At 42.6% G+C, this 21843-nt stretch overlaps 3 protein-coding genes across 4 annotated transcripts in view; all 3 read right to left on the bottom strand.

The window, feature by feature from the left end:
* The window catches only part of skap1 (src kinase associated phosphoprotein 1), a 28087-nt gene extending 21495 nt beyond the window's left edge, over positions 1 to 6592 (bottom strand). For both annotated transcript variants that reach the window (XR_012768512.1, XM_075456814.1), the window contains exons 1-4: positions 6333 to 6592; positions 5344 to 5449; positions 4827 to 4852; positions 4542 to 4670 (exon numbers count right to left, since the gene is read on the bottom strand). Coding sequence is in view for 1 of the 2 variants with exons in the window: in XM_075456814.1 (XP_075312929.1) it covers positions 4542 to 4670; positions 4827 to 4852; positions 5344 to 5449; positions 6333 to 6372 (301 nt within the window). In the remaining variant the exon portion in view is untranslated. The remainder of the gene's footprint in view (positions 1 to 4541; positions 4671 to 4826; positions 4853 to 5343; positions 5450 to 6332) is intronic.
* An 8472-nt stretch (positions 6593 to 15064) lies between these two features.
* Positions 15065 to 16174, bottom strand: hoxb1b (homeobox B1b). Its single transcript, XM_075458225.1, has 2 exons — positions 15616 to 16174; positions 15065 to 15369 (listed from the first exon to the last, which is right to left on the bottom strand). The coding sequence occupies exons 1-2, from the start codon at positions 16172 to 16174 to the stop codon at positions 15065 to 15067; spliced, it is 864 nt and encodes a 287-aa protein (XP_075314340.1).
* A 1223-nt stretch (positions 16175 to 17397) lies between these two features.
* On the bottom strand, positions 17398 to 19117 carry LOC142373901 (homeobox protein Hox-B3a-like). Its single transcript, XM_075457369.1, has 2 exons — positions 18849 to 19117; positions 17398 to 17978 (listed from the first exon to the last, which is right to left on the bottom strand). Exons 1-2 carry the CDS (start codon positions 19096 to 19098, stop codon positions 17398 to 17400), a joined length of 831 nt encoding a protein of 276 aa, XP_075313484.1. The 5' UTR covers positions 19099 to 19117.
* Positions 19118 to 21843: the final 2726 nt, after the last annotated feature.

The following is a 21843-nucleotide window of genomic DNA, read 5'->3' as shown; positions in this document are numbered from 1 at the left end:
ATTTGTCTGTGACATTGACAGCTCTGGGGGAGATTAGGAGCCACCCTGCCCCAGCTTCCCACTTTGCATTCTGCCTATGTGCCTCCTTACAGATGGACGGCTGCACATTTACCTTCGTCTGTTTTCCCCGAGTTTCAACGCGGCGCTGCACCAGAGGCAACAGAGGGATGTAATTATAGGCAGTGCAACAATAAAACAAAGCAAATGAGGGGAGAGCTGCATCAGAGGGCTTACAAACCAGGAGGACACAAAAAAACTACACGGTGTGGCTTTTGGTGGGGGTGAAGCCGGAGATGAGAGTGATGGATGCCCTTCGGTTAAATACGTCCAAATCCCCCCTTCAAGCCGCTCTCTTCTTGCCAGGCCGTGTGAGTGAGTGTGCGAGAGAGAGTGTACAAGATTAATAGCGTAAACAGCGAGGCAGAGAGGGAAAGAAAGGCAGCCAGAAGAGAGGCAGAAAGAAAAGACTATCAGCATCTGCAGCAGCACAGTAGCCCTGAGGGAATGGTGTGAACTTTTGAACCCTGATGGCAAGCAGTCGCAGCAATCTACAGATCCTGCTCCTGCCTCGTAATGCGTGAGCGTCTTTCTAAAAAAGCACACTGACAGAAACTGAAGTAGGAGAGGAAAGGAGAGCGAAGGAGAAAGAGGAAGAGTGGGGGTCATTAGCATATTCCTTGCTTGCTTGCAAACGAGCAGCCGCCATCCAAATGTCACAAAATCCATACACCGACGAGCACGGTGAAAAATGAATCTCCAGGCAGATATTCTGATGAACAGATACAGTAGGTGGCTATCGGCAAGTCCAAAGAAACTCCACGACTGATGGGTGTTTTTTGACGGCGAGGCCAATCTTTCACACGTCACCAAACCTGCTGCAGACGGGTCACAGGTTGGCCAGGCAGGAGACCAAGGGTCAAGAGTTCAGTAAGACCGAAAATACCGTCCAGGAGGAAAAACTTCAAAGAGAAAAACTAGGAGAATTGCAGCAAAGCAGTTTGCTTCAACTTCCTCTTTCTCGATAACCTGATTTCAAATCCAGAAAAGCCCAGTTGGCACATTAAACACCGCTGATTAACCCTGTAATGGAGTTTCAATCTGTCAGCTGGCATCAGATTTTAAGTGTCACCAGCCAAAAGACCTGGGTGTGCAGCCCCCAAAACCACTTTAAATGGCTTTTTCAAGCTTCAGCCAGAATGACAGAATTTAGATTGAATATTCTATTTACAAGCACTGGGTGATAATGTTGTTACTGTGCATTGGCTCCTCATATTCAAATGTGAAATAGGCAACAGCAAGACATTACTTTAAATTGGTTGTCCTACTGCGTACTGGTGCCAGTAATTAGTTTAGGAAATTGGGCCGGCACAGTGTACTGACAGGAGAAACATTCCCCGGCCTGCACGTGAGAACAAAGCTCCATTTAGAGCCGAAACTTTGAGTTAATTAACCATACAAATCTCAAATCATTTCCAAGTCAAACAACTAAACCTCTTCTTTGTTCGAGGAACGTGTTGCTTTTCCTTCTTCTAAAGTGAAAGTAAGCCTGTCTTCTCCGATTTTCCATAAAAGAGTTTTAGAAATATAGCTATTGATGCATGCAAAATAAAATAAACTAACAATTGATCTATTCCAAATGTAAACACAAATCAGATAACATGTATCTGAGGAGCCTGACAACATGTTTTCCCAAGTTATTTCTACGGTGCCTGGGGCCACACCTGAGTTAACACAGGCTATACGGTACATCTTACTAGAATCGTTTCGATCACAAAGAAGAAAAAGGAGACATATATCGAAAGCGCCATCTTTTCTCCCTGCCTCCTGAAAACAAAGCTCATCCTGCAGCGCTCTGTCATCGCTGCAGCTTCCCAGCAAACATCCCCGAGCGCCCAGCAGAGCTCCCCAATCAAAGTAAAACAAACAGGCCATTTCGACTTCGTAAACTTGACCTGCAAACAGCACGACAGGGCTGAATGCCCCACATTTCCAGCTGTCTCCTGGGGTCGGTTTGTGTCTGTGTGAGGGCATGTGCGTGTGTTAAAGAGCTTTTGCACGCCAGAGGGCAAAAATGTGTGACTATATTTGTTTATGTATGCATGAAGTGCTGGAATGGCATCATTGTGTGATGGTGGGAGTTAAATACCTAAAAATAAGCGTGAGCCCCGGATCGCACGGAGAGTGAGAAGCGGTGGGTGCTGCAGGGGGCAGACAGAGATAGGGTGAGGCTGCAGGCGCGGTCAGGTCACCGGTGCGGTCGGCGGGTGAAACTCAGTTCACATTACCATGCAGACACTCGGGCTAACAATGGAGGCTCCATCTGTTCTTGTCAGCCATTGCAAATCTGGTGTCACCCAGTCCACTGAAGACAACAGGGCACCGCATCTAATCACACGGCACAGGCTACTCCTGCGTGTAAAAACAACCATCGACTTCACACTCACTCACACTCTGGTTAGAGAACACAGAGCAGCAAAGGCAGGCAGTCGATTACCACGGCTCATACATCCTCCGAGTCACAAAGTCTCCATTGTGTACAGTAGGCTCAAATAAAATTATACAATTAAACTCAACAGCCATTACATTTTCAACCCTCCTCTTATTGCCAGACCACACTCTAAATCACAAAAATTGTAATTCATTTTCAAACAAATCCTGCCGATTTGCGCCGTGGAGGGAATCTTAAAAAATTAAATAACCCAAAATTACCACCAGGGATAACTGTTCCTCCAAAAATGTCACTGATTTCATTAAGCCCCCATGCCATTATTTTCCACCAACACTCCCTCTTCCTCTGAAATGGCCCGCCCAGCACAGAAGCGTGAGCCATTTCTTTCAACTGGCAGTGAACAGAGAATGAACTATGAACTCCGCGTGCCCTTTTCGTGAGGACACAAACCATTCACTATGCTAACATGGTTGCAGTCCCCAAGCAATAACAGACGCAGTGCTGCGGGGTTCGCATTTTTCTTACAAAGTCAAATGTTACAATTATTGATCCAACAGTAAAAAGCGTGTTTTTCTAAGTGTAGTTATTTTGTCAAAAAGTGCATTAGTTCCCTATATTCAAAGGGAAATACAAGCAGAAGGTAGTGATGTATAATTGCCAATTTCTCACATTTAACAGACAATAGCATAACACTGTGTGTGAGCTTTAACAACTATCGCTTACCACAACAACAGACGGTGTAATTTGTAGTTGGGTGTGTTATCAGTGTGGCCTTAAGGGAAATTTTTTAAGCATCTTAAAGATTAATTTGCTTCGTCTCCCAAAGGCAATCTCTCCTTATTTACTCTATATTTTTTTTAAAAAGGTCATTATTGTCTTTTCTTTCCGTGGTCTATCTTCACACCATCTGCCATGATTTGTTTATGTATCTAAAGAGCTCGCAGAGAAAAGCAGCGGCCTCTCTTCTGAAGGTAGAGGAGTTCATTAAGTCACTTCCAAATAAGGGATCAAGCTTGACTGCATCCAGCTGGCATTAACCAACAGCATCCTGAAATCACTGGAAATATTCCTTTTTTTCTTAGTGGGGAATTCCACATGCATTCTGCTTTACCTCATGAGATAAGCTCGAAAAACAATAGAGATGGGCACCTGAGGCAGCGGCGTCTATAATGCCCACCTGCGGCATGTCACGTCAAGGGCTATTAGCTGGCACATAGAGTCAGAAATACTAAGTCTGAATGGGAGGGAAGGGATAAGGAGAAAGGAAGATAGAAAGAAAGATTGATAAAGGGAGAGAGGGATGGAGCACACATGGCCCCTCAGGTACAGTGTTGTATTTCAAACCCAGTTGTGAAAGAATAGAGGGGCTGAGGTTCAATAAATCACTGCATTAGCCTGCAGCTACAAAAGCCTCCTCTCTGTGTGGGCTGCCTCCTCACCTCCCACAATCCACATGCTGAAAGGGAAAGATCAGGAGCTGAGCTGTGAATCTGCCACTGGAGGGAGCTCTAGGTCACCATTCAGGTCTGCGTGAATCTCCAGCCTTATCTCTGCACCATCGGGATACCTGCACACGGGCCAGGAGGCGGGGGAGAGGGAGGAGAAGCCGCTGATGTCACCGGGCAGAGCAGCAGGAAGCCGGCAAGGGGGGGGAAATTTCACAGATGTGATCCAATTTTTTTCAAATAATGAGGGTGTGAAACAATATACAGCTAAATGGTCCACCTGTTCCTCCTGTGGCGAGGTGTAGCTTTGTCAATAGGGATGGTGTGTTAAAACTAATTTTGTTCACAGGAGTATGGCATCATCCTTTGTGGCACTCACTCCTCCTATTCACCCTCTCCTTTGTCGATGCAGAATCGAGCCTTCCAGCGAAAAATACACGTTTGTAATGATAGCATAGACGTGTCTATTGTGACGGGTAAAGCTAGACTCTCTGAGCTGGTGTCTGCTTCTAAAACTGGAGTTACTTTGTGTTTAGACGGACAAATTTGGCCTTTTTAAGCTCAGATTGCGCAAATGGCCCAAAAAACACACACACACACACACAACTACACAAAGGTAATCAGAATCAGGACTTTTGTTAACTTACACTCCATTCCATCATCCTGGTAGTCAGAGGCTACTGAGGCGTCGTCTGAAGGCGCACGCCGACCCAGACTGGACATGCGGTCATCAGAACCGTGGTTGTCATCAGAACCGTCTTCGTCCCTATAATCCACTGAGTGTGTGTATGTGTGTGTGAAATAGTTAGATTAAGCAAAAAATCTGTAAGTAAAGTAAGGAAATACTTTGCACAGCACATATTAAACCCCTCCCACAGTGTGAAATACAGCAGGATACATTAGTGATGGAAATCAGGGGACATTTTACTCACATCGTAAGGGGAATTCCTGAGGATTTCTGCACAATAAATCAAAATAAGCACAAATCAAATTCTGTTGCACGGAATTTCAGCGGTGTCTTTCACTCTTTAGACTGCTCAACTTCTCAAATTTAGAAATTGCTTCCTGAGCTAAAAACCCCCAAAACCACAAGTTTTCTGCAACACAGCTTGAGGCTTTTATCGTGCAGCGCAGACAACAACAGCTTCCGGAGTAAAATATCACACTGCGAACAGGAGTGTAATTCTTCTGGTCCACGACCTGTTCCTCGTGCTTTGAAATTAAATCACAATAACATTTAAATCATTTAAACTAAATAAAAAGTGATCCCACGAGATCTCTACAATAACAGCAAAGACCAAGAGTGAAGTCAGTGAAGTCTATTTAAAGCGCCTCCACTTGCAACGGGTAAAAGTTTGTGTTGTTTTAACAGGAAAAAGTTCAGTCGCGAACAGTGTAACTTCAACAGTTAACTTTAATTCAACTTTGCATGGAGAGTTAAATTCTTACCTTGCATGGACGACTCTGAAGTTGTTCAGCAGGACCTCCCGTGTCTCCTCAGCATTCTCACTTAGGTTTTCTTCTCGAAGGATCTCCGTAACAAACAACTCACAATCTGACGAGTAAAGACACAGAGTAAGCAGCAGGTTCGTGAAGTGTGCTCGAAAGACTTTTTAGGTACACCAGCCATGACTCCTTAGCGTTTCAGATGAATAGTACTGAGTGTGGCATAGAAATGAGTGAATCATCACAAACTGATTGAGCAAAGAGAGAGATGCTTAGGAACTTGCGTTCAAAGACTCTTTGTTGGTGTTCTGGGCCTGTACTGCACCCATAAGAGAAATGTAAACTTCAAAAGATCAAAGCCTTTATCTAATTTGTTCTATCACGATGGCTGACTTTCATTTTACCACCACACAGCTTTTCCCAATTCTTTTTAAAGCTGCTCTTTATGTGGCTCGATCAATGATGAGTTAAGATCTACATTCTCTGTCTCTGTTGTACTAAACTCAACTACAGACTTGATTTCAAGTCAAAGTACTATCACGAAGAGACTCGTCTTTATGGAAATGAAGATGAAACAGGTTGGTCCACATCACTTATCTCATTCGATTGCTTTATGTCCTCACCCCCATATTACACAAATAAACTGACATATGCAAATGTTGTCCCAAAGGTTGTGCAGGCCTGGCAGTGCATGCAAATGTGGTAAATGTCATGGTGCCATCATTTACTGTATATGACAATAGAATGAGGAGGTGAGATATAAAACTTTATATAACCCCAGTGACACGGGAATATTTTAAAAAGTCACTTTCAAATTCCCTTAATCGTCTGTGTACACAACAAACACAGAATCATAACTTTTTATTGAGACATGTGTGCCTCGCCGCACTGAATTTCCAGTTATGCTACATTCAGATAATACGATTTAAAAGTAAAACTGTACTATTGAAAAAAGATTTATTAATAGCAAAAAATAATAATAAAGATATTACCATCCAAGAGTCTTCTGATGTCGATCGGGACTGTCCCCATCCTTGTTAATTCCAGAGAAAAAAAACCCACTGTTGATTATTCAAAAGTCTTTTTCTGCCCCTTCACACTTTAATTCTTTAGCCCAAAAGGCAGCTTATCTACATCCAGCCGCTGTTGCACCGCTACAGCTCCATGACAATAAAACAGGAGCTTGGCACACACACTGACAGATGAACTGACACGGCATGCAACTACCTGTGTTCTTCTGCACTGAAACTTTACTTCCGTGCATGCATCTAGATTTGCACAATATGAGGTGGAGCAGGTGTACAGATGACAACTTCCTCTGCAGTCTGGTTTCACAGTCGAGGCTCACGAAGGTTTGACTGACAGTAAGAAAACACCTCTTTCTTTCAATGTTGCACAGCTCGTTACACTGCCTTCAGCAGTTAAGGAGCCCAGCAAGACTGCCTGTGATAGATTCTGTACGATCAGGTTTCTAGAGAGTCAAGACACTCAAAAAATCTACACCAAAAATCACCTATATTATAATCAAAGACGTAGAACTGATAATGGTGCTTTTGTATGTTGCCATCAAGTTTTCTATAGTAGTTCAAATGTATTAGGGATGTAAATAATGCTAAAAAAAATGATAATCAGGCCTTCAAACCTCCAGCTAAATTGCCTCAAGTCTTTTTAACAGTCTTTGAACAACATAGAGAATTCCTACCAGCTGCATATATGTTGTGATGTTGCTGACCCCGAGGGCAGACAATTTTTTGCAATGAGATTAGCAAAAAGACTAGCCTCAAAATGTTTTGGTATTCTTGTTTTCTAGATTTTCAGTTGCTCTGAGCTTTTGGGTTTTATAATGATTTCATTGTTGTTGTTTTTAATGGATGGTATGTCTGGGTTGCAGGTAGGTCTGTTAAAAACCTAGATTCTCACTACAGTTACAACACATGCAGAATTTGGTTTGACATTGTCTTGTTGAAGAAAGCAAGGCCTTTCCTGAGTAAGAAGTGATAGATAAGGCAGGTTTTGAGCAGGTTGCTCAATATTCCTGGAGGCTATAAGCATTTATGGGGCCTTCAAAGGTGTGAGAGATACCCATGTAAAACTAATCCACCTTCTCACCATCATGCCTGAATGCTGGCTTTTAAAGGTGCGCTAATACCATGTTTAATGGATATTCTTGCATATATGCTCCTTTCTTTGCATTTGCAGAGGCCTCTGCTGTTTCTCTTCATCATTTAACAATACTAGATAAACGTTTTACCTCACGAGGAGGCTGTTTTTATCCCTATAATGCTACTCCCCTGTTCTCAATTAATCTCATTAGTTGCGATATGTTCTATCATGGTAGTTATTTAGCATTGAACTTTTCTACTCGTTACTCTTGTCCTAACTTCTTTAAAATACCGTAGTCCAGTAATTAAATATTTATCACTTAATGTTACCAGTGTAAACATTTGATAAGTGGTCATTGTACTGTTATAGAGCTTAAATAAAATAAAATCGTTTAAGGATTTTTATTTCATTGTAATTTCTCTGCTCAAATTTCAGCATCATGGCTAATCGAACATTTGGGGCTCACACCGTTAAAGCTAACCTGCTAATAACCGTAACCCCAGAAATGGCAAATTAGTACGACCTTTACATACTTATATTTCCGTTCACTGTGTAGTTTCATGAACTCTTAATCTGTTTTATAATTAAAACAAGGTGTGGCGGTAAACACTTGAGTGTAGGATAATTTAACTGATTATCTCACCAATGACGGTTTGGATTGGACACCGTTAGCTTTAGCTTGTTTGAAGTTAGCTAACTTTAGCTTGTTTGAAGTTAGCTAGGTGGTCCAGAAGCCAGCCAGCTGCCGACGTTGGTCCTCTAATAAAGCTTTTTCTTTGAGTAAGTTGAAACAGTTCCCATATAGCAATTCACTTAAGTAAGTAACTGATTTTAAAAGTAGTTTTTTTTTTCATCTTATTTCACAAAAGCTACTTTTATCTGCGACTGTTTTATGGGGCGCAGACATTGCATTCCAAAGTTTTCACTTTTATCATAAGGTTTATTTCAGTTTCTGCTATTTTTGAGCTACATACGTTTTACATGATGTTTATAATAAAGGTAAGAAACAATTAATATTTTTATTTTTATCTTTTAAATTACATTTTTGTGCAGATGTTGCCTTCTTCTACACGAGATCCCGCAATATGTGAAATAGTAAATTACAGTGTCAGTTCTATTTTAAAATAATTACATTTGAAATAAACACACACGTTACTAGCTTGCTGGTTTGATTTAGAGTGACTTTATTTGACTTATATGTAATCTATTAATATCTGATGGGATTACATTATTTGTAAAACATTATGTTACTAATTATAAAAACTGCCATTATGTATTTGATTACATTTCAGGGTAACTGACCCACTCCAACAAATAAGAACAAAAATCCAGAATATAAATCTGTGTTGTGTTTATGTCTATAAATTACTAATATCAGCATGGATGCAGTTGACATTTTGGCTAAGCCATAAAACAAAAAATTATGCAAAGTGTGGCAAATAAATCTGAAAGTTAAAAGTATCCAATCCAAACTGTTTCAATTCACCACTTCCACAAGTGTTAGAGTTAAGCAGGAAAATCTAACAAGGTTGTTTTAGACGACACATGAAAGCAGCATCACTAAACTGGCCCCTCTCTATATTTGACAGGGCGTGGATGAACGGTTTTGATTACCAGTAGAGGGTGAGCAGCAATGGGATGAACTGAACTGGGCTTTTACACACGCAATTGACATGTGCAGAAGAGGTGGTGGTATAGCAGCGCTGACAGACATACTGCTGCGCCACGCTATCGTCTTATTGATCCTGTATTACTGAAATCCTACAAGGAAAGCAATCAGATAACCAAAGCGTAGTCTTACACTGCTCAGCATACAATCAAGCACTGTTCGATGAATGTTATACACTTTTTACTTTTAAGATGTGTAATTTGTGTTAGATTTTAGGCAAGAGCCTCACTGGTATGCATATTCGATCAGAAATATGTTTAGATTTAACATTTTCATTCACATCTAAACTGTAATCATTTGCACATTTGGAAGACATTTCTCCTTGTAGATTAAGTTATGACCCTTCTGCTGCAATCTCCCTCCTAAATGATCATTTATTTTAAAGAGATGCAGCAGTAGCACCTCTCTCCCTTCAGCAATATTTGAACTAGTCTAAGTATTTTTTAATATTTCATGTTGAACGCAGTCTCGTGATGGTGTCCTTCCCTGTCACTTCCCCTACAGGAAGCCACGGGGTCAGGCTGAGTTGAATCCAAGTCAACATTGTCCCCACGTTGACCTGCGCCTGACTGGCCTCCCAGCAAAAAGCCCCTGTGAAGGTAAGAGGAACTGGGGTCCCCTCCCCTGGAAAAGAGGTTCCCTCCCCTTGACAGCTCCACAGAGCCCCAGCCACCTGCCTGCTGGGTCAGCCCCATATGAAAAGGGAAGCCCTTTGTAATCCGACGGGGATTACACCACCCAACAATGCACCACTGAAAGAGCGACAAAAGCCCTGTATCAAACGCCGCTGAGGGGGAGCATGGCTATGATCTCCCACTACTACCAACACTGACTCTTCTGCCACCTCTCATCTCCCCAAGAGGCTCTCCCTCTTTAGCATTTGCTGCCTCAATCCTCCTTCTGGCCTCTCATCTCTAGGATCTGGCCTTTTATCAGCGCATTCCTTTTCATTTGCATTGCGGTGTGGGGAGGGACAGCGGGTCTCTCTGATCTGATAGCGCCAGTAGAGTCAGGAGGATCCTTAGGGCATGGATGGTGTGCGTTTGAGTGTGCATCCTGTCTTGCAAACACACACACACACACACACACACACAAACACACACACACACACCACATTACATTCTCCAGATAGGCAGGAACCTTTCTGTAGTCCAGAGGGACAAATAGTGACCCACCCACGCCTGTGTTTCAAGTTCTGGTTTGCTTTACATTTAAAAAAAAAAAGGAACTAAAAAAGAAGTAAGGCTTTCAAATGTGAAATTCTGCAAAAATCTACAAAAAAACAAGCAGGGCACTCAAGTTATGCCTTATACTATTACAATATGTGTAAAACAATTTGCATAAATCAATCTGACACCTTTTACAATGGCAAAAATCTCCCGTTGGTGCTCAAATGTGACCCTAATTTAAACATGTCACAGCCCATATTCAGGCCCTTGATAAAGAAAAAAGGTGTTTGGCCTGATTCTTAAGGGTCTGTCGTAGATGTTTGTGTAGCTCGGGGAGATAAAAAGAGGTAGTTTACCTTTCGGATTTCCTCAGAATCATTGTATTCCCATCCCACCCATTGCTCAAACATGTGTCAGTGTAGGGGGTGCTTTGGTGGTGGCGAGGTAAAAAAGTGATGATAGATTGAGGACACAAAAGACAGAAGAGCAAATGTGCCACGCTAAATCTACAACCTTCAGTCAGCCTCACATTGACTGACTCGGAGAGTTACCTCAGCCTGTACCCAAATCAATGTTAGCCCTGAAAGCATTGAATGGAAAATCATTCAAATTGTATTATGTTAGAATATATGAGCCATTTCAAAATATTAATTCAGCATTATTTGAGGTGTCTGTTAAGAATAGCGGTTACAGCTGGGAATGCGTTGACTCGACTGAGTGATTACACACCTCTATTACATGTGATATATGAATGTGTGAGAGGGACCTATTTTTCATTACCAAGACATTGTCCCTAGAGGGAGTTGTTAAAGAAGAATCTATGAATTATCCCTCTGGAACAACTGGCCCTTGTCATAAGCCGAGAAGAGGGGAAAAAGGGAAGGGAAAAGGGAAGAACAGCACTATTGGGATTGAGATACCGCGAAGATGCCAGAAGAATGTGTCTGCCTGCGCTTGTAATCCTGCACACTGCCGCCTCTCCCCCTGTCCAGTTAATTGGAATACAAAGCAGAGCAGGGTCGATGAGAGAGCGGCGGTGGTGAGGATGAAGAGGAGGAGGCGAGGGGGTGGTAGCTGCTGTCTGTCTCCAGCAACCTTCACTGCTCGCTGGGAATTGACTGGAGAACCAGCAAGCGAGACCGACACACTGTCACTGGTAAAATGAACTGTCACCTTGCATTTCTCAACCTCCTGGCAGCATCGAATTGGCCGCTTTGAACCATGTGACGTGACACTGATTGAGTTCTGGTTTTCCCCTCCTGGGCTCTAAAGGAAGGAGCCAGTTTAATTTCAAGTGTGCTGGCTCTCCATGCAAAGTATCAGCCACTGGCACACCAGTGTCTGAGCGCCAGGCATCACTTCAGACCTTTGTATCCTCACACCAAACCTTTCATGAACGCTCTATTTTTCCTCACCACCCCTCATTATTCCATTGTGCTGCTTCGTTACTCTGCCTCTCAGATCGTCTTGTTTTTCTTACGGCATACAGTCATGGCGGTCTGACAGGCACACAGAGGAGGAAAACTATTAGGGGTAGCCATTTGGATCCTGGAGGCAATCCCAGGGAGTATTAAGACGTTAACCCTGGCCAAGTCACTTGTCTTTGTCGGTTACTATGCTGATGGAGTGGGAAAAGGATCCAGTCGCAAGGGGGACCCAGGAGACAGGAGCTTCAGGTCAGCTGGCGCTTCCAGATCCAATAGAGCCTGACTCGGATGGGGGATGGTTGTCAAGAGCCTCCCAGGCTGGGTTATAAAGAGGCTCAGTGCCAAAACAAAGGAAGAAGAAAGCGTGCCATTCATACCAAGACATCATTTCTCCAGAAGGCCTCAAAGAACACGATGGAAAAATTACAGAAACGTGTTAAATGTTCACCAACATCTACAGAATGGAAATCTCATATGTGACTTCTCTGGATTTCTTTTGTTTCTTCAAACATTTTGTCACATGGTTCCGAAGTCCTAAATTATATTTGTTATCTCATCATTATTATTCATATTAAAAAAAAAACATGAGCATATTATCTTTTAACCCACCGATCCTTGAATAATATCAAACAGCTATTGAACCTGGAAGTCCATGATGCCTCCTTTTATGATTTTTCCCATGTCAACACGTATGTGTAAAGTGCTACTATTAGCAGTTATTTTCATTATCAATTAACCTCCTGATGATTTTTTTCTTTATTCATAAATAAGTCAATTTTGATTTAAGCTTCAGGAGAAACTTCCCCAAGAAATTCTTTTAATGTAGATACAATACTGGAAAATATCTGGAAGAACAAAAGAGGGTAGATCCTTCTCCCAGGAAGGATCATGGCTGAAGAAAAAGCTCCTCTGACTTTTCTCACATCCTACGGTTACGTCATCGGATGTCTTGCTTTGTCCCACAAACAGTCTGAAACCCAAAGATACTCACTTTAATCAGGGCTGCCAAACAAAAGTGTTAATTTTGACCCTAATTACATTAAAACTTGCAAAAGATTGGATTTTAAATGATTATTTGGTCAGCAAAACTCATGCCAAAAAATCTTTTTATGATTTAACTCCCCCCATTTTCAACTCTACCCTTACTCGGTCGACACTGATCAATAAAATATGAAAAAAAAACACAGGACAGGATTGAAATAAGTGCATAATTTTATTACTTCACCCTTGACACTGTCCAATTTGTGACTTGTTTTATAAATATTTTAGGATGATGTAAACAAACTAAATTGAAATATTGCTCTTTTGAAAATGTCTTTAGTATGCTGTGATGTCTGTATCATGTTTAGATGACGTCAGCCTGTAAAAAGCCATGTTTGATACCTGCCAATAAAAGTCACTCCTCCGTGGTATCTCTTAGATGACTAACCCCCTGTTATGCCATGAATACTGTATCTAGTTTTCCTTTGAAGCCTGGGGACCCTGCAGAGTGACATGCGACAGAGGAACTGGTAGAAAACCAAGGAAGTGAGCCTGGCAATAGACTTGTAAAAGAGCCTGCAACAACTGCAACCAGCATGGGGTACAAACAGCACCGGGCCGACCTCAAACAAAGTGCATGGGGTGGGGGGGGGCTAAAGATGTGCGAGATATCTGAAGACTAAAAAGTTGGCAGTTCTGGATTTATTAATTGTTGTTCCGTGTGTTCAGTTGGATGTTTTGGGTTATATCGTGACCTTACAAGGATTTTCCTTCTCGTCCCTTTGTGTTCATTAACCACTCTGTGCTCCTCTCCTCTCCTTGCCCTACATTCTCCAACAGAAAGCAAGGAAGGCTACCCTGATCGGAAGGTGAAAAACATCCTCCTCCTCTCCCCCAGTTGAACATCTGTCTCGGTGGAGTTGGCTGCCGCACCGACTCTTGACACCTCCAGATGGAGAGCCTGCTGGGAGCGCTGAGGTATTACCTACAGAGATGGCAGGGATCACACCCCTGGAATGAAGTCCCACACTTGTTTTCTGCACCGTCCCCATTTCTGTTGTTGAATCTGTCACTACTCACCATATTCATTGTCGCCTCCCCAGTCCATGGCCTTGTGACTCATCCGAAGAGGAGGCTTTTTACTTGTAAAGAAAGGCATGACATCAAATATCCGAGCCTTCTTTCTAATTTACAGTAATGGGATGTATGGTATTTCAGCTGTAACTTCTATTCGCGGAACTGTATTCATTTTTAATATAGTTATGAAAGAACTGCATACTCACACAGATATATTTCAAATGAATGCTGATTTCCATTTCCTAAAAACATGTTTGTAAGAGGCTTTAAAGGAGATTAAAGTTCACACAATCTTAAAAATAGCCTGAATGTCCCACAACCTGAGCCTGAGAGTTTACCTCCCACTCTGGTGTCTTGACAGATTGACTCCGCATTCATTTGTGCCTGAACTCTGCATGAACCTCAGCTTTGGAAAGAGGGGCATCAACAGGCCAGTGCTGTTGGGGCAGAAACTGTGTGTGCAAACCCAACACCCAGAGCAAATATTGAAACTGCTGCCCCCTCACCATCAGAGGAAACAAGGTGGTCAAGTCCTGCAAGCGTATGGCTGAGGCCGAACCCACAATAGGCTGCAAGATGTTAGATTATCAAAATAGTGGCTGTTTTTGAAAAGAAATATAAATGGTTCTCTGTAACAACATGTGTCAGCTGTATCCAAATAGAATTTGGGTAACAAATCAAGGGTGAGACTTGGCTTCCTGGAGTTTGTTGTCATGTTTAGAGCCCCTGGAGGTATTTCGAGGTGAAAAGGTCACTTGGAACCACCCCATGTGTTGTGAAAGATTCCTCTTGTCACATTATGCAAGGGGAACTATTGGTGGAACTATTTATGGAGGTGGATATACAGAAAATAAGTTTTTAATTCCACCCAAAAAATTAATTCAATACCCTCAGAGGGAGACAACTTTCTCTTAAAAACTGCAGATTGTGCCGAATATGGACTATCAGCTTCTTTAACATGCACAACAATTACAACTCCGTTTTTAATTTGATAAACTTTATTAAGCTAAATTATCTGAACAATTGTTGGAAAATACCCTGTAAATAAATAGTGCAAACAATGACATTTTAGGAGGTGCAAAAACTAAACATAGAAATACAAGAATGGATGAAAACACCTTTTCGAAAGTTTTCTCAACATCCAATTCAGAAGTCGATGCACATCAGCAGACACAGACATACCCTGTATACTTCACAAGACCACGAGCATTATTCACTTTTTTTTCTTTTCTGGAATGGTGCAACTTGTCTGTGGAAAGCTGCTCAGGCCTCCACAGTCATTTTTTAAGAGTCATTGTTCAGAGTTTTTCCCCTTTAGTCTTTGGGGAGGTGTCGGAGCTGGAGAGTTTCTCCACAGGTGCCGAAGAGTTGACCGAAGCGCAGCCAAGCTTCTCCCTCTTCTTCTGCTTCATCCTGCGGTTCTGAAACCAGATTTTCACCTGCGTCTCGTTCAGGTCCAGACTGGCCGCGACCTCCACCCGCCGTGCCCGCGTCAGGTATTTATTGAAGTGGAACTCTTTCTCCAGCTCCGTCAGCTGCTTGGTGGTGAAGTTGGTGCGGATCACGTTGTTCTGGCCCGGGACCCCGAACTCCGACAGGACAGCTGCGGGGAGAAATGGATGAATGGATGGTGGAGAAATACATGGAACTCATGGAGCTGGAGTATGAGGATTGGATATGAGTGAAAAAATGAGAATGAACAGAAAAACATTAGTGGATAAAATGATTTATCAGGACTATTTAAAACACTTTGGCTTTATTGTCAGCTGACTGGGTTTTACGCACGTTTTATTGGCCTCATGGGTTCTCTAAATGGCACAACGTTTTTGCTCTAATGTCCACAACAAACCTGTTTTAGGAGGATTCCTTTTCACTTTCATCCAGTCGAAAGTCTTAGAAGCCTCCTCAACGTGCTCCAAATCTTTCTCTTTACACTGGGTCGGTAACCTCGCGTAAACACTTTCAGAATATTCTTGCTGCCTCTGATCTCCGTTGGCAAAATGCAGATACTGGCTGCCCGATACAACTCCAGGCCCACAGCTGTCCCCTGCGTAGGGAGCCATGTTTGTTCCGAGCGGTGAGACCTGTGCGTGAATAAAGCTCCGGTCCTGATCTGGAGCGAGGCCGTACTGGTGATGTCCGTACTCCAGAGGTGACCCATACATGGGGTTCCCCGGGGCTGAAAACTGCAGATCCAAGTTGGCGTGGGCCTGGTGGTGCAGAGGGAGGCTCGAAGTCTGGTGGGGCGCAGAGGCTGCTGCCACTAAACGACCGTCCGGTGCGTAACTATCACTTGTTGCACACGAGTTGGACGACATGTATCCATGGTTTAAATTGGGGTATCCGGCTTTGGTACTGAAAATATTTGCTCCCCGGTTGCACACAGGATAGTCTAAGTAGGAGTTCATCCTGAACCTGGGCCTGTTATTTGTTCAGAACTGATGAAGACTGAGCAGTCATTAATCGGTGCTCCCCTCGCCCCTAACCTTAGGTAAGTATGTCAAAGCTGTAAAACTGCCTTCCACGCTCATATCACCTTCCTGACACACCATGTGACCTGCTAAACGCCAATGGCAAAAGACCAACAGCACTCTGTCAAGTCTGCAGGCTCGTCCATCAAACGGCTCGCATTTACATGACAAATGCTTCAATCAAACTCCCTCATCCATCTGATAAGAACACAAACATCAGGAGACATATGCAGGCTGCAGTGTTAGAGGAGCTCCACTGACAAATAAAAAGATAGAAAATAATAATAATAATGATAATAAGAATAAATCTGACTGCCACTGCAGGTCTTTAAGTCTTACAATTATAATACTTTTAATATTTCCATTTAAATGTGTAAAATTGACGGCCTGCATGCTGTTAAAGCTTTGGCATCGTTGAATAATTTAGCTTCTTTGCCGACGAGGGTTGAAAAACATTCAATTAATTTCCAATTGTGTCTCTAAACATCACTTTCGCCCATGTCCGGATTGGCTTCTTACTGAAATATTTCCCCAGCCTTTGGACAGCATGAGTGGTGCGCACAGGCTCTGAATCAGACAATGTTGCAGAAATAGTCAGCGCAGTGAATTCAGTGATCCATCATGCCTCTTTTTAAAGACTGACAGCTTGTTTGGCCCATTTTGCCCATAAAAGAACAAAGACGTTTAACAGCCAGATAGGCCTTTCTCTACATCTTATTTTCCCCTCCTGCTTGTAAATTAACAACACTGACACTATAACGTAAACCGTCCACACTCGTTAAAACGCGCCCTGTAATTAAGTAAGAGTTAATGTGGCTATAGTCCTCAAGTGGTAATTAAGCTTTAACCAAAAAACAGAAGAAGAAGAAAAAAGAGTAAGATTTGCCATTTTCGACAACGTTTTGTCTCTTAAATGGGGTGTAAATCTGGATCACGAGCCTGTTTGAATCAAATTGCAGCCTAAATAATAGTTAATGTGTTCATTTAAGCTTTCAGGTCTGAATTGTAACATTTCTCCATGTTTGAGGGCGTGTGCGAGGATAAAACCCACAAAAAAAATAATAAATATGTCAAATACAAATAAATAAAAACGTCGCTAATTTAGATTTAGCCCAATAAATAAATAGAGAATGCAACGAGACACACGCGCCTTGGCTTTGCTACAGATGAGTCAGTTTTGGAGCTTGCATGATTCTGTCCTGAGAGCAGCTCTGTGAGAAGTACGACCCGCTCAGATCGTCGCCTCCCTGGTTTGGGTTTGTTGTGTGAGAAGTGTTGTACTGCACATCAAACTGGGGGCCGTGCTTGAAGCCCGGAGCTGGACATTTGGAGTATTGTGCACGGCACGCCGGCTGGGACTGCTGCTGTTGTTGTCGGGACTTGAGCGGAGGGGAGGCCGACTGGTAATCACCGCCCAGATGGACATAACCCAGACTTGCCAGAGTGGGGCTGCCCGAGGCGGAGGGGGAGGACGGGGGAGAGCAGGAGGAGGTGGTGCTGGTTATGTTGGTGAGGCCTTGCACTCTTTGGTCCTTCTTCTGCTTCATCCTCCGGTTCTGGAACCAGATCTTAATCTGCCTCTCGTTGAGGTTGAGCAGGCTGGCCATCTCCTCCCGCCGCGGCCTGCACAGGTAGCGGCTAAAGTGGAACTCCTTCTCCAGCTCCACCAGTTGCGCGCTCGTGTATGCGGTGCGCGTGCGCTTCGAGGCCGGGGTCGCGCTTGGGCACTTCTCGTTGCAATCTGCGGAGACAAATGTCGGGAAATGAGGTGTCGAACAGATACATTACATCTTTCTTCCAGTGAGCCTCCGCTGCGTTTACTGCCAGTTTCCAGTCTTTTTAATTGCTTCTGTTCGCGTTATCTTACATGTTGCTGCGTAAAAGAGGAGCACTAAAAAAGCCCAACAAATAATTATTGAATAAACTGGATCAAAAGGCACAGAAAACCACAATAATACAACAACAAAAGAATAAATCAAAAGGTTTGGGCTGAAACCTGTGTGTAAGAAGCTGGCTGTTGTTGAAAGATTAGTGAGCTGACATGTATGAAATTTAACTGTGTTTATCTCCCCTTTATGTCGCTGTTAGTGTTTCAGATGTAGTAAATCAAGACAAATACGGCTCGATTTGCTACTATTTCAACACGGTTGTTTTTATAACTTAAATTATGTTTTTATCTTTATACATTTTGGATTAAAATCACGATTAAATACAAATCCTTTAATTACTAGTTTGGGTTTGGTGAAAGGGATCCTTCATGTTTCTGTTTTATGGTCCTATAGTCTGGAGCATAAAAGGCTCAGTCTGTTTCAGCTTCAGTCGGCCCTTTCTGTTGTTTCTAATTTAATTTCTCTCAGGCTTTCTTTTAAAAAAAAAAGATACATGCTAATTGATATTAAAATACATCCTTAAATGCCTGTGAGCCTAAAACCTGAAGGCCTCCTGCCTCTCATGCCTGACTGCAGCCCCATTAAAAGCCAGATGACCTTTTGAACCTGCAAGGAGGAACATTAAAGTCTGAAATCATCTTTTTAAACTGAGAGGCCAAATGGAAATAGTTTAGTTTAAAAACGTCTGATTTTTTTTTTTTTTTTTTTCATGTCATACAGACCTGTGATTTTCCTGCTGGGTTTCTGATTTGAGTGTCTGGAGTCTTTCATCCAGGGGAAAATGTTTCTGCTCATTGGAAACTTGGTGCTTTGTGGTTTTGACCTCCGGGGAAACGTGCGCTCAAACGTCTCCACTCCCTGCTGGTGTGTCGGTGCTTGTGGGGAGCACCCAAAGCCAGAGACGCCATCCAGAGACTCGCTGAAGAAGTCGCGGTGGTGGTGGATGTTGTGTGCGGCGCTGGGTTTCTGCATTTCCACGAAATGTGCACCGGGCCCCCCTTTGACCTTCTGGCTGAGCGCTGGTAGCCAAATGTCACATGGCGGGTTTCCAGAGAGCCGAAGGCTTCTGGCCTGAGAGGATCCAGGGAGGAAAAAAGACGGACACAGAATAAGGGAGGAGACTAAATGATCCATCTTATCAACTCAATAGTATTCTGACATGAATAGCAAGCCTCTCCATGCAAGAGAGGCAAAATGAAGAGCTCGGTGGAAAACACCAACGTGAGGATAATCCTGAAAAAGCTGCAGTGATTCACCTCCCAGCGGGGCTCAATTTCTTTTACACACAACATATGACGATTTTAGGTCGAAAAACGAGGCTATTTTTCTGGAAATTGTTTGTTTGTTGTTGTTGTGTTTTTTTGTCTCAAAGGGGATTAGATGAATTAAGAACTAAAACTGGCCTAACAAATGTAAATATATTGTTATCAGACAACAAATTAGATGTAGATATAAAAAGAAACAGTGCTTCATTGTGTTTTCTGTGGTGTCTCCTGAAATTACATTAGGCCTATTTCTGTTCATACATAACAGCCTTTATTCAGCTAATGGATAGCCCTGTTTGTATGGGAAAAATTAAATGTTGTATCACAACCTACTGAAAAACCCATCAATCCAATGCAAAATTGTACAGAAGTCCATTGTGCAACGCAGCTGCAGCTGCTTTATCCATCTTTGTCTTTCTTTTTGTTCCTTTTTTTTCAGCCAGTATCGCAATAAAATTAAATGGACTCTTCCTCCGAAATTAAAGCGATCGAAATTATTCAGCTGTAGTTTTTAAAGACGAGGAGAGGAGAGCAGTCAGAGAGACAGAGGGAATAAGTCTGGAGGCATGCAGCTTTATGAACTCTGGTTGAACCGCGGCTGGAGTCAGGCTCGTAAATCATAAAGACACATAACCCAGTCCGCCTCACAACAGCTCGGCTGCCTTACCTTCGAGACCCACATCATTCCGCGCTCAAACAAACGCGCCGGCTCCTCTTACCTTTTTGGAAAAGCTCACAGATTAGAATAATCCGCGCAGAGATTGCGGCTCCGACATGAGGTGTTGTGTTGCTTTGGGGTGACGCGGAGTGGACAGTGTTTCTGCAGCTCAGACCGCCCTTCGTTGCATTTCTGCACACAATATCCGCGCGTGGGTGTGTGTGTGTGTGCGTGTGTGTGCAAAAAGAAAGCCTTTCTGCTGATCATGCAAGCTCACTTTCATATATGGCAATGGCCCTGATATAAAGATAAGGAAGAGGTGGTTTTACGCCTTTGTCGGAGGCAGTTTGACTTCCTTTACTGCAATCAGATGAGGATACAATCAGAGAGCCTTGATATATTTTTAGCTTTCAACCTAATGTTTATGTAGATTTAGATCAGGAAAATAGCCTGTAAAAAATCACCATCGGTTTGCATTAAAATAAACCAAAACTGAGCAGTTTCTTAAGCACCCAAGGCACATTTTCTGCCCACAATCACACACACAGGCAGCCACATCTCGTTTTGTTTAAACAATCCTGGGAACACGTCCAGTTCTGCAACAAAAAAAAATCAAACATCCCGTTCAGAGGCCATAAATCACCCAGAGAAAGAAAGCTTTGAGTGTATGGTTTCCACACAAACACACGCCAAATGCATTACATCGTCTTTATGCAATGAGTTTTTTTCATCCCTAATTTAAAGACAGACTCGTTTTGAAGCACTAAAGTGGAGACAGACAGCGGTCAGCACAGCAGCATCCATTAAGAAGTCTCCATTCAGAAGTTGATACTGTAATGAGGCTGCTGATTTGGTTTTACATGGTGACGACCAGACTGCTGCAGCGGATCGATTCGCGGTGCTTTGATCTCTCATCTTCACGTTTTGCTCCGTCGATTTGATTGGATCTTAAAGGTAATATTTAACTAAGTGGTGTTAATTAATGCAAATTGGCATCTTTGATCTCTGATGCGAAGAAATGACGCACCTTTGTGGTGCCCGAAAATAACACCAACAGCTGCTTTTGCAGTGAAAGTGGAAATCTGTCTAATTTCCTCTCTTTTTTTTTCTCTCTCTTCAGCTATAAAACATGCAGCCCAACGCTACACACCTGCAAACCTGCTCAGATGAATGTCGGAACAAATTACAAACCCAGAGACTTGCTGGGCTATTAATATATCCTGATGAATCCCCAGAGATGTGTCTTAAATCTCTTGAAATTTTCCAGTGAGTGGGCTTTGTGCTGCGACGTTTCATTTCAATAGAGGCTGCAGTTTGCTTCAAATTGTGCTTATGGGATCTATTCCACTTGAATAAAAGAAATACTCTGTTGCAAGTGAAAGTTCTGCATTCACAATTGCTCCGAAGAAGAAAAGTACCGAAATTAAAAACACTCGTTCTGCAGAATGCCTCATTTTAAATCATACTAATACGGGATTATGAGTCTATTAATCTAGCAGCATGTAAGTGCACATTGATTAAATACTTCTTGGGTTAAAAACTAATTATTTGCAGAATGATTTTAGGATTTCGCATGTAAATAGCCACCTCAAGCTCATTATGTGTTATTTTTACGCTTAGTGGGATTTTTGCGTAATTTCTACGACACGAAAAATGGTTTGGGTAGAAATTGAGGCCACGGTGTCATTCCTCGAGACGACATGTCTATTAACATGCTTTTTCTTTAGATCAGCAGGGATCAATATGTTGTTTCTTAACCTATAATAGGAGGAAGGCTATAAATAATGGGTTGAT

This window comes from Odontesthes bonariensis, chromosome 23 (genome assembly GCF_027942865.1).
Source record: "Odontesthes bonariensis isolate fOdoBon6 chromosome 23, fOdoBon6.hap1, whole genome shotgun sequence".
NCBI lineage: Eukaryota > Metazoa > Chordata > Actinopteri > Atheriniformes > Atherinopsidae > Odontesthes > Odontesthes bonariensis.
Note: the sequence above shows the minus strand (reverse complement) of the source record. Positions and strands in the feature narration are given on the sequence as shown.

What these genes read in the sequence shown, in the direction of transcription:
- hoxb1b (XM_075458225.1), bottom strand. Translation starts at nt 16,174, where the DNA reads ATGAACTCCTACTTAGACTATCCTGTGTGCAACCGGGGAGCAAATATT. An exon ending in AAGGAATCCTCCTAAAACAG is followed by an intron (nt 15,370 to 15,615) that starts GTTTGTTGTGGA and finishes TTCTCCCCGCAG; the next exon opens with CTGTCCTGTCGGAGTTCGGG.
- LOC142373901 (XM_075457369.1), bottom strand. Translation starts at nt 19,098, where the DNA reads ATGCAGAAACCCAGCGCCGCACACAACATCCACCACCACCGCGACTTC. An exon ending in ACCCAGCAGGAAAATCACAG is followed by an intron (nt 17,979 to 18,848) that starts GTCTGTATGACA and finishes TTGTCTCCGCAG; the next exon opens with ATTGCAACGAGAAGTGCCCA.